Consider the following 12688-nt stretch of genomic DNA (forward strand, 5'->3'; position numbering starts at 1 on the left):
CTAGAAGGTCCTGGATTCCCGCCGGGGGGCGCTGTGGGCACTGGGGCGTGTTTCCTCTTCCGCGTCATCTGCACCCACACCATTACAACGCGGGTGGGGTTGGCGAAAGGGCTTTTGTGTGGAGTTTGCATGTTCTCCCCATGTCTCCAAGGGTAGATACCCTCACAAAAAACATGCAGTAATTCTGGTTTCTATATACCCTCCCCCTGGCAAGCCGGGGCTTCCCAGGTGTGTCAGAGGGAGAGCAGAAACCAGGATTACAGCTTAGGCAATTGGCACTGGGTGAAAAAATGGGTGCTATAGACACGGTAAGTAAAGCTAATGCTCATGTCCATTTCTCTCTAATAGGGTGGAGAACAGGCTCACCTTTGAAGAGGCCCAGGGAACCTGAATCCGCTGACAACTCTGCCAAGAAGTTATGCGTCCAGGACCCGAGTTGTGAATCAACACCATCAGAAGTCTGTACCAGTGCTGGGCAGTCCCTCTCCCCATCCCTGGCACCCAAGCCTGCACCTAGCAAAGACCCAAGACTGGTACCCAAGCCGTCACCAAGCAAAGACCCAAGACTGGCACCCAAGCCGTCACCAAGCAAAGACCCAAGACTGGCACCCAAGCCGTCACCAAGCAAAGACCCAAGACTGGCACCCAAGCCTTCACCTAGCAATGACCCAATACTGGCACCTAATCCTCCACTGGCACCCAAGCCGCCACTGAGCAAAGACCCCAGACTGGCACCTAAGCCTTCACTTGCACTGACACCTCCGCAGAGCAAAGACCCCAGACTGGCACCTAAGCCTTCACTTGCACTGACGCCTCCGCAGAGCAAAGACTTGTCACCCAAGACCACCCATGGCCGTCCATATACAGCACCAGCATCTGGCCGATCGACGTGCTTGGCGCTGTCGCAGAAACTTGTACAGACCAAGTTGTCGGTCTCACCACAGCCACCCGCGCCGCCTCAGGCCAGACAGTCGTCATCACCTCTGGCCAGACTGTACCTGTCACCAGCATCCAAGTCTCCCTACGTAGATAGACAGTACTTGTCGCCGTCATCCAGGTCCCCCATGAACAGACTGTCCCTGTCGCCGTCGCGCAAGTCTACCGTGACCAGAGCGCCATCGTCGCCACAGCCTCCAAGCTCTCCTTTCACCAGACTGCCCATGTCGCCCAATCCCAAGTCCCCTCTGACCAGTATGTCCTTTGGACTCATTCCCAAGTCGCCTCTGGCCAGGCAGGCTTTGTCACAGCCGTCCAAGTCTACAACGAGCAGACAGACATTGTTACAGACACTCAAGTCTCCCGTGACCAAACTGTCTTCGTCGCAGCCACTCAGACAGTCCCCGTCAGGGGTGAAGCCGGCCTCCCTGGGTTCCACCGCGAAGCAGAAGGACAAACGTTCAAGAAAAGAGGGGAGTTTGAAGAGCTGGATTTATGATTACAGAAGGAAGGTTAATGAAGGAGAGCTGCGCCCTCCTCTTACAGTTTGCAAAAAGGAAGTTAAGGTAGAGGAAACGAAGGTCAAGTATCAGAAAACACCTGACACAAATGGACAGACAAGGGGACAGGAGAGGCGAATCACAGATGGCACGCCTACTAAACTTAGCCCAAAAGCAAACACTGGACATGTTGGAAGACTGTCATTAAAACACAGGAGAGCGGCTTCGGGGGGGAATGACATATCTCAATACTTCACTCCTGACCCCGTACATGACGAAGCAGCAGACCCTGGCACTGGAGAACTGGATCCGGGGGGGAATGACATATCTCAATACTTCACTCCTGACGTACATGACGAAGCAGCAGACCCTGGCACTGGAGAACTGGATCCCCCTGCCGTGCACGAAGACTGCGGTTCTGATTACGGCAGCGGGGCAGGCTCTGGGACGTTTAGAGTCGGGTCACAGCCGGGTGGGGTAACGCTGAACCCACGCGCATTAGACACGAAAAGAGCTGCCTTGTTGCCAGTGCTTCTGCCAAAACTGCAAATGATGGCAGTGGTCCAACTGGACCGCATAGATTGGGAAAAAGTGCGTCTTAAAAGAGGCGGCAGTCTCACACACGGCCCCTTCTTTGTCTCCGCGCTCATTCGGCAGCACAAATCGCCTCGCAAGAGCGCCGCTGTGAAAAAAGAAGCCGCCGCCGTCGACAAACGCGACTCGACCTCCGCGCCGCCGCGCCGCTCTCCCAAAGCGTCTGCGGTTGCGTCCCGTCCGGCCGGCGGCGAACGAGCCGCAAAGAAGCGGGCGGAGGATCATGACCCCCTGGATTTGGAGCTGGGCCTGAGCTTTGAGCTGGACATGAACCTGTCCCGGAGCTCCAGCAGCTCCTCCAGCAGCAGCTGTGAGGATGACGAGGAGCAGATGCGCTCCATGAGGGAGATCATGGACCGTATCACCAGGCAGGCGGCTGCGCCAGAGCCTGAGCGCTCCAATGCGGTAGGTATTTAGTGCAGTGCACTTTGGGGTCCTTGAATCTTGTTCCAATTTAGCAGAGGTTCCCCTCTGCTAAATTGTTGATAGTTAGGAAACAAACCAAATGATTGAATCTTCTCTTCTCGGCGTCCCTGGCGCAAACTCTTTTCAGATAGGGCCAAATAATACATGTCAGTTTGGGGGTCCTTGAACCACTGGATTAGTGAGCCTGTGTAATGGACCCGACTGTGGTTCAACACTCTGTTTGATTTGTCCAGAAGTGTCCCAGTTTGGACTGGATCTTCAGATCTAAATCAGTTTGTTCTCAACCTGTGGGTCGGGCCTATGTTCTCCCCCGTATCTCCTCTAAAATGATAAATTAATAAACATTTAATTGGCAGAAATTGTGAAAATAGCCGATCTACATTGCGAGGCGTTGTGAGCATGTAGATCTGCTATTTTCACTATAGAATCGTGTTTTACAAAATGTTATGCCTCAACTCTTAGTGCTCGTCAGGGTGGGGGTCCCCAGTTAAAATATGATTAATTTGGGGGTCGCGGCCTGAAAAGGTTGAGAACCACAGCTCTAAATGACATCTGTTTTTATTCCTTTCTCTCTCTCTCTCTCTCTCACACAGCAACTTGTGTCGTCCAAGATGATCCACTACATGAACACCTTGGAGCAGACACGGCTTCATATCTCACACACCAAAGAGTAAGAACTCCTGTAACTTTTACCAGCAAAGAAAACGTACCTAAATCATCCCTAATAAGAGGTCAATCGTTCATCTTAATCTTATGGAGATTTTATAATGACGCCATTATGCAGTGAAGTATAAAATGGCGTTTAAACTTTAAAGTGTTTAATCGATTTGTTTCCACCTCCATCCATCCATTTTATTTCAAATATATTTTAAAGTGTGCTTCTTGAGAGAAAATTATCGATAGGGAAGCATGAGGTCAGTCTGTTGTCTCCCCAGGCGCAGCAGAGGGAGAGCAGAGCCCAGGATTACATAGGCAATTGGCACTGGGTGAAAAAATGGGTTAAAATTGTGGGATAAAAAAAAGATTATCGATAGCTAATAACGTTTGTATATAATAATAATTTAATTCCACTAAAATTGCTTACCAAACGTAAACTTAACTTTCTCTCTGTACAAAATGTGTTTTGTTTGTCCCTCAGATCGAAGGCGTTCGAGACCAGGTTGCTGGAAGACTGTAAAGTGGATCTGTTGAGCGTAGAGGCAGAGGACGAGCAAGAAGACGCCATCTCAGCACAACAGCAGTAAGCTAACGACAGTATTCATTTTGTCGGAAGCACACAGCCTTGAATGCAGTATTTGCACCAGTGTTGCCAGACGTACGATAATTATCGTATTTGTACGATAATTTGACCCCCTGTACGATGTACAATCAATAATTCCAAAAATGCCCAAATGTACGATAATTTCGGCATATCATCAAAAAGAGCGTGAATTCACTATTTTCCCTGGCTGCTGATCTGGGATCTGGTTTGGCTTCTCAAAATAAGCCAGGAAATCAGTCAATCTGACCCTAGATCTGTACTTGGAGGCATTAAAAACACTGGTTGCAGACCTGCCAACCCGTACGCATTTTGCGTACTAAGCACGCATTTTAAGGCTCTGTACGCAGGTACGATATTTCCCCTCATTGCTACGCAATTTCGGGGAATGGGCGCGGCCCGCGGCGTGGTATAACAACACATTCTGCAGCAGCAAACGAGGCAAAGATTTTTGCAACCTGCCGTGTAGTTCCTCCCAGGCACCACTTGAAAGGTGTGTGAATGGGGCGCATGGCGCTGGGGAGCACTAGAACAGAAGATATGCTCGTTTTTTTCGGCAGAAGAAGAATTGAACCGGATGCCATGCGTGTGTTTTGGTTTTCAGCGCGGTGCAGCATGTACACTTACGCTACAGTACTCATCATAGAGTTATAATAAGAAGCTACTCATCTCATCTCATAGCTATCGCCGCCCGGTTTGTACAACGGCGATATTAATACGATTAATTTATAAAGAAGATAAACGGAGAATGGCCGTGTTGTGCCATTCATCGGTGTCGCCCCTACAATGCTGCCGTGCAACGAGTAGTCTGACTAACAGGTAATATATTAAGATAACACTCAGCTAAGGTGAATTCACATGTCAGCAGCCACGATGGTGAGAATGAAATGGTTGTTATGGTGTTGTCGCTCCTCTCCGCGACGCGGTTAGGGTTTTAATCAAGTGAATCAATAATATTATACTATTAAACTGCGGTCGCCCCCGCGACAGCTTGTTGTGTATGAAGCCTGTGTTATACTTCGTCATACGACGGTGTTGCACGTGAGCGAAGTCGGGAAATGTCAAAACTTGTGACCAGGTACAATGAACTGTAGCATACATTGACCATGATTAGGCTTTAGAGTAAAGATCCAAACGAATGAAAATAAAATACTGGGCTCCCTGTTCCACTATCTCTAAATGAGTATGAATGGAGGAATTTAATAGGGGGACTATGTGTATTGTCAAAAACATTAAAGGTGAACAAGTTATTTATCACCTGTGAATATATGAAGACATTAATGGTTTGTTAACAATGAGTAGCCTGTATCCTCTATGAATGAATATACAGACTAGACGGTATTTGATCTATACACAATGTAGGCCTATATATCAATTAATGAATGCACTAGAAACCTACATGAGTTGAATACTTTCAACTTCATGCAAATCATGCACAGAAAGGTGGTTTTATTTAGGCTGCTCAATTAACAATGTTTAACAAAGACACAGGTAAATATTTAAAGGTAAATAGCCTACCTGACAATGTAAAGCTATTTTGCTATTTGAATAACATGATTATGTTGATGTATGTTCATTCATTAAGTCACTGGTGAGACTGTTTTGCTAGTCTATTGGGCTAATTGTTAACTAACTCTGAGCAAGTGCAGTTAGTATATTTTATTAAAGATTTGTCAACAATATTGCCAAAGCAACATTACTGTATTGCCTGGTAATACTAGCCTACCTTTTCTCCAGACCAAATGGCATTTTTATTTAAAAGGTTGTTCTAACATCTTGCCTCCTCCTATTAGTGTAAGTCAAGACATGCAATGTGCTACATTTCTGGTGTGAAATTTTGTTAACATAACTGTAAAGGTCCCACCCAAAAAGGTGCATGGAACCCCCCAAAATATACGCTGTTTTGTGCGGGAAAACAACAAAAATTCGGCGCCGCACCCGCTGCGCGGGCGCTGCGGGCGCCGCGCGGGCACTTCGTGCCCGCGCATGAGTACTCAAAAAAAATTCCCAGGGTTGGCAGGTCTGTGGTTGCATCTTTCCAGACCAGTTTCAGGCTTTTATTTGTGTAAGCTCCAAGAAGTTGCCTGCCTCCACACATCATATCTGATGCGTTTTTGTCACGCAGGAGTCTAAAACGAGGTCGTTTCTTACACTAAAGACGCATTTTTTGGTGAAATTACGTTTTTACGCGAGTGATTTCTCTTTTTTTGGCCGTGTACGATAGTTTCATGTCAAATACGATAATTCTGAGCCTCCGGTACGATAATTCAACATTTCCCATCTGGTAACACTGATTTGCACGTTAGTGGTTTGTCTACCTTTTTTCTGGATCAAGGCCCACTTGAAAGTCTCAAAGAGCATGTTTATTTTAATGACCATTCAATCGATTGCGTTCCAGCTTGGATCCAAAGGAACTATAGCGAAGTATACTTTCAGTGTCATATGACCACAATCACTACAGCCCAGAGAGCAGACTGGTGACTTTTAGTGAACAGCACCTTCTAGTGGCCAAAAACGGCAGGACTTAAACATCTTTGGCAGTCAACAGCTGGGTTAACAGCTGGGTTATATCAAACGTAAACATAGTCTTTGGCAGGGAATTATCAGTCAGTTTGAGCAGATTCCATTCCAATTGGCCTATGACTGCCTATGAATTTCACAGGCCTGGGTAGACAACCTGCAAAATAAAATAAAAAAATGATATATAGGCCTATATGTTCAACAAATATTACAATAATTTAGGCTATTATTATAACTAGTCCTTACCCGTTCAAAGATATGAGCTCCGAAATGATATGCAGTGTGTGGGTTATGGGATGTGCACTGTGCACACAGTATATGAGGGATGGAAAGTAACTTTAAAGGGCCTACACCATGCTTTTAAAACTATATTTTTTGTATAAATATATGCTCAAAATTGAGTCTTAGACAGGTTTTAACCCTCAAAAAACACTCTGACCATGCTTTTTGTTTGTTCTAGCTCTACTATAATGAGGCTCTCCAGCTGCAATACCAAAACGGCCTCTGTTTGCTCAGGGGCGCATCTAGTGGGGTTTTTCCAGAAAAAAAAAAGTTTTTTGAAAAAGAAAAAGTTTTTTGAAAAAAGTTTTTTTTGAAAAAAAATTTTTTTTGGACTGCATTGCATTTTTTTGGAAAAAAAAAGTTTGAAAAAAAAAAGTTTTTTTACTCTGAAAAAAAAAACGGGAATCCGAGAGTCAATTCCAGCACTGTTCTGAGAACCCGTGGAAAGCTTTTCATCTCTGTCTGCCCAAAACCAGAGAAAGACACAATGGTCAGAAATAGGACTTTGTGAGGATAGTGAGGATAGTGGGACCCCAAAAAAAGGTTTTAAAATAGAAAAAGTGAAAATTCATGGTGTAGGTCCTTTAACTGGTGCTTGCATGATAATATGTAGGAGCATCAATGTAAGAAATACCTGTTTCGTTTAATGGCTACATCGGATACTGTGTACCGATCTGCATGATTTTTGGACAAAATCATGGCCGCCCGCCCCCCCCCCCCCCCCCCCCCCCCCCCCCCCCCAGACAGACACTCAGACAGACAGACACTCACTCAGACATTCCGAAAATTATATGTTTGATTTTATCGACCCTTGGAGTCACTATTACACCAACCAGGTACAGTATGTTGCACTGGGTGGGTGTTATTTAATTCTCCAAATCTAACCCTCAATAATGAATATGTAATTTTGAGGCAGAAACGTAGTTAATAGCCTATATTGTGGATCATTTTGGTGGGGGGTCTGGGGGTCCTCCCCCAGAAAAATTAAAAGAGTAGATGTTATTTCCTATATTCAGTTGCATTTTACAGGGAGTTTGATACTTTTATCTGGCTTTACTAGGATGAGAAAACTATGGATAAATGTTTACATTAAGCTGCAAGTAACACGTCTTTTGCTTGAAGATCTGTTCTTTTTGCACACGCATCCATCCAAAAGTCTCTCCTGTTGAATTAATGTTGTAGATCCTCCTGTCGCCTGTCGATCTTATTGTAGAGAATGATGTGCGCAGGGAACGTGCACGCAGCGTTCCTCACACCAGACGCTCACGCACACACAGCGACGAATCTAATCATTACTTCAGAATCAGATACAGTATTATAAGCCCTTTGTTGCTCAAATCGCGGCCAAAGTGGATGTCTCAGTGACACTTAAGTTGACGCAGTTTTCCACTTTGTGACAGCTGGTGATGTGACAGCTGGTGATATGACGGCGTGAGAAATACGATGTGTGGCGTGAGAGCGTGAGAAGAGGATCATTTGCGTGAGTCTCACGCTCATTGCGTGAGGGTTGGCAGCTCTGCCCTCCATTTAGGCTGACACAGCTGGACTGTGCAGTGCTTGTTTGATGCACTGTTTATCTATCGTTCTTCAGTGCTGTGTGTCCTCCTGGACACGTTTGCTTTAATCCAGGGCTTCTTCAACGTTTTCAGGCCAAGGACCCTTAGCTGACTGAGAGATAAAGCAGGGACTCCCACTATGTATTTTATTAAATTGTGTTGCAGATTAAACATGTTCATAGATTTCTGAGACAGCTTAGACTTGTTTGACAGCAATATCATCGGTGCTGGTTCACTTTGTTGTTGGTTTAATGTGTATTTTTAGACATTGAACGACTTGAACCGTCAATACTCTAGTCTGCTTTTCTTTTCACTCTACACCAAACCTCTTTGCCAAGAATAGCAGCCAACGCCTCGCGCTGTGAGCTTGTAGATCGGCTATTCTTGGCTAATGTTCCACACAGAATAGGTTTACTAGAGTTCAAGTGGTTAGTGTAGAAAAAATAAAGTTCTTATCCAGTGGTGCTTTGGGGTTTTCTTTTCAGGGCGGACGGTCATTTATTGATGTCACATGCACATGTGCCTTTAGATGTGTGCGTGTGCCTACATGGAAATAGAAAATACTGCACTGCAGTAGAGAAACTAAAAGTTTGCAACGAATCTCATCTATCACAGTAATGGAGCCATCGGCCATGTAGCCTGACGCATGCACAATGCACATACAGTCACCGCTGGAAACCTACAGGTGTTAAAGTAGCCTATCCATTATGAATAGGGTAGCCTTTGGACTTGAATCTAGGGGGGGATGCGCAAGCCCACCACTCACTGCCTGCCTGGTAAACGTGTTATGCAAATAGCCATTCGATTACCATGGGCGTCACTCGTATAGCCCATAACTCTATGGTTCTAGCACTCTTCCGTGCCGTCCTTGCCGTGCATGTGGGAAATATATTGGCCACACGGAGTCCGGTAACGTCCGGCTCCGAAAGCGCTACTGTTCTTATCACACTTAAGATTTGGAGGACCCCCTTTAGTAACTCTGAGGACCCCCTGTTGAAGACCCCTGCTTTAACCCATTTAGAACGGGTACACATTATTGTGTATCGTTATTTTATGCTTTAACTATTGAAAAATAGCAGATATACAAGGTTTTTTGAAAAACCTATGTTTCTATGTCAGCAATCTGGCCAGCCATCGTCAAAGAAAAGGTCCTTTTCACTTAACTGGAGCTCAGTTAGTCTGTTCTTGAGGGACTACTATGTCAGTGGTTCTCAAACCTTTTCATGTGAAGGACCCCCAAACTGATATTTATTTGGCCACGGACCCCCATCTCAAAATATCTAGTTCCAGGGACCACCCCCAGAAGCAAAATTTGAGTTACAAACGTTCGCTTTAAAAATACATACAGTATATTCAAAGATTTGCACACATTTTCACGACTTTTAAAAAAAATAGCAGATATACAAGCTCGCAGCGCGGCACTCGGTGCCGCGCTGTGAGCTTGTATATCTGCTATTTTTCAATAGTTAAAGCATTCAATAATTCTAGGCCTAATGGGTTATTAATCCATGTTTGGTATATGATTGTGTGCTCCCAGGGAGTTCCTGCAGCGCTACGCTCTGGCCCCCAGCAGCATGCCGGTGGTGCATCCAGGAGATGTGGTGTTCAACCTGGACACCGCCGGACGCCTCTTCACCCAGTTCTCCCTGCAGCCCGACCAGTGCAACGTGGTCGTCCCTCTACAGGGGGCGCTGCAGAAAACTCTGCTCTGGTGAGCTACTGTGTGCGTGTGTGTGGATGTACTGTATGTATGTATGTGTGTGTGTATTAAGGGTGCAACGGTTTACAAAATGTACGGTTCGATATTTTGGTGTCACAATTCGATACCTTTGCGATACAAAAAATAAACAAATGTCCTTGATTTATGAAAGTATTTTTATAACTACTTATTTTTTTGTTTTAACTTTGAACAATATGGTACCCAACCTCTATGGTAGTGGTTCTCTAAGTGGGCTCTGTGGAGGGGGTTCCAGGGGGATGTGGAGTGGTATTGTATTGTATTGTTCCGTACAGGGTCTTTCGGTTCGATATGTTGCACCCCTAGTGTGTACTGTATAGTATATGTGTGTGTGTGTGTGTGTGTGTGTGTGTGTGTGTGTGTGTGTGTGTTTTCCAGTATGTTTGAAGAACCAGTACGATTGAAAAAGGAGCGCTTGTTTTTCTAGTGCAGTCGGTCGCAAAAGCAGCCAACACAATACTTACTATTCTGGCCCCCTGGTTTACAACTTCTAACTGCTGAGTCGGCTCATGCGACCTTCGCAACGCTAAACTCGCTCGCTCTGTGGTGTCTCACGTGGCTCAAGGTCGCCTGAGACGATTCCTATTCCTCACTGGTTCTCAAAGTGGGGTACAGGCACCCTCTGGGGTTACTTGAGGGGGTTCCAAATGGACCCGTATAAGTCTGTGACGCTTGAGAGAGTGAGGTCTCTAACTCTTGAGAGCGTCTCTTCATGGGGTGTGTAATTGATCGAAAATAAGTCATTTTTTGGGGTCAACTACTCCTTACGTTTCTATGTTCTCCCTCTGTTTAGTTCCGGACCTTCTCAGTTCAGAAAACACCTGAGAATTGATCTCCCTACCTTCGCCTACAGCTCATCTCCCTGCCCCCCTGACGTCACGCTGTTCCTCTTCAAGGTAACGTCTCTCCGCACGCTCCCAACCGCTGGTGACCCAGGCACTGTTTGCCTTTTTTTATTATTATTGACATTCCAAATTTGAAATTCCAACTTTCAACTTATCTCGGGTTTGTCAGAGAAAATCGCAGAAGTTTTACAACGCATGTTGTTGCGATGCATTGTGAGCTTGTAGATAGGCATTCACTGTATATATACCAGGCATGCAAACTTGTAGCTTTTCGGTGAAAACCGCTGTTTTGAATCCAAATTGGGGGGTGTCATGTCGTCAGAGCAGCAGTGAGAACAGGAGCATTTATTTCTTATACTCTGCTCCGTCACTGTTTAATCGAGTTAGAATCTTGCAAATTCACCCGACCTGACCCGGAAAAGGTCCAAAATGACGTGCCGCGGTGTGATAATACTTTTTATTGCTTTTCAGATTTGAACATGCACATTTGAAGCAATAGTGAACAAGCATATATAAACCTTTTGGACATAACATCACCAGCACCTCGGGGCTGTTTGCATGTCTGATATACATAAATATATGTTTTACATTTTTGATAAACTGTATATGTATATAATCTTTTACGTAAACTTTTGATATTCTCAAAGTTGAATCAAATCAAGTTTTTTAAATGTATTAGCAAATGATATGACGAAAACATTGATCAGAACAAAGTTTATTGACGGTCTAGGACTCTCCGAAATCATCATCGGACCCCACAAATGTGGCGTCAGTGTGTAGTCATTGTTGTGTGGTTTCTCTCCCCTCAGCTCATGTCGGTGCACAAAGAGAACATGGCCGCCACGCTGACGCTGAGCTCCCTCAACAACATTGCCATCGCTGCTGCTGATGAGAGAGGTTTGCGTTCGCACACCGTGACATTCCTTTTTGATCGTTTATATTGCTAAGAACATACATTTTGATAACAATTTTGCTGCCTTTTTAAACATAGCTGTAGTAAGCAGCTGCCAAATTGTCCTTACCTTTTAACGTGGGCACGCGCACGCATCGCGCACAATCTGTGCGCGACTCATCTAGTAGACGTGTAGACTCGGTGACAGCTTTCGAATAAAAAACCCCCCATTGAAATAGACATATCCGTTGCCACGCTGTATCCCTGCTTATCCGAACCAGTGCTTACATGAAAAAACATTGAAAAAAGCCAGCTGTGCGCTATGGTAACACGTGGACACGTTCGCGCACAAAACGCACGATATGTGCGGGGATCATAATCCAGGCGTGTAGAGACTGGATCAAAGTTTCCAAACGCAAAAATCGGATCGAAAAACGAGCTTTCCATCGCCGAGTAGCTTCCTCTTCTGTTACAATGTAAACCAATGGAGGCGGGACTATGGCCCAGGCGCAGACCGGATACGGAAAGCTAGATCTTGTCCAGACCGGAAATGACCGGATACAGTTAGGGGGGCGGGCCTAAAGAGCCAGAATCAGCGAAAATCAGCGATAATACTTTTGATCCTTTCATAATGATTAAAGCTAATTAAACTTCCGGGATCGATGGGCATGGCGCCTCGGTACAGCGGGAAATCTCCGGTTTCGACGGGGATCGCAGAGTATGAGTTAATGAACCCTTGTCTATCCTGCTGTGTGTGTGTTTGCAGTGAGAAATGTCATATTGTGACAGCCCTACGCACACTGTGACATTCCTTTTTGTTTATTTATATTGCCAAGAACATATGTCTTGTTTTACGGGCTCAGAAAGGGATATTAATGAACCCTTGTCTATCCTGCTGTGTGTGTGTGTGTTTGCAGTGAGAAATGGAAGCCAGCAGTTTGCAGTGTGGGTCCCCAGCATTTCGGAGCTCACGATGGTCTTCATGAACATGGGCGTTCCCTTTGTGGGCCTGTACCCTCAGGAGACCCTCCAGCCCGCCTTCACAGAGGGAGACGTTCTGTGAGTCCTTTATATTCTCATACATAAACGTGTATACCAGTGTTGTTTTTGACAGCAAAATTTGATTTAGTTTTAGTCATAG

General features: G+C 45.4%; 1 protein-coding gene across 4 annotated transcripts in view; it reads left to right on the top strand.

Moving 5' to 3' along the window:
* slf2 (SMC5-SMC6 complex localization factor 2) overlaps positions 1-12688 on the top strand; it is a 40956-nt gene that overhangs the window by 14986 nt on the left and 13282 nt on the right. For all 4 annotated transcript variants that reach the window (XM_080740983.1, XM_080740986.1, XM_080740985.1 and 1 more), the window contains 7 exons: positions 349-2435; positions 3050-3126; positions 3595-3696; positions 9610-9783; positions 10604-10706; positions 11465-11552; positions 12465-12606. In XM_080740983.1, the coding sequence (XP_080597109.1) occupies positions 349-2435; positions 3050-3126; positions 3595-3696; positions 9610-9783; positions 10604-10706; positions 11465-11552; positions 12465-12606 (2773 nt within the window). The remainder of the gene's footprint in view (positions 1-348; positions 2436-3049; positions 3127-3594; positions 3697-9609; positions 9784-10603; positions 10707-11464; positions 11553-12464; positions 12607-12688) is intronic.

Source organism: Nannobrachium achirus (assembly GCF_963921795.1).
Source record: "Nannobrachium achirus genome assembly, chromosome: 13".
NCBI classification, from domain to species: domain Eukaryota; kingdom Metazoa; phylum Chordata; class Actinopteri; order Myctophiformes; family Myctophidae; genus Nannobrachium; species Nannobrachium achirus.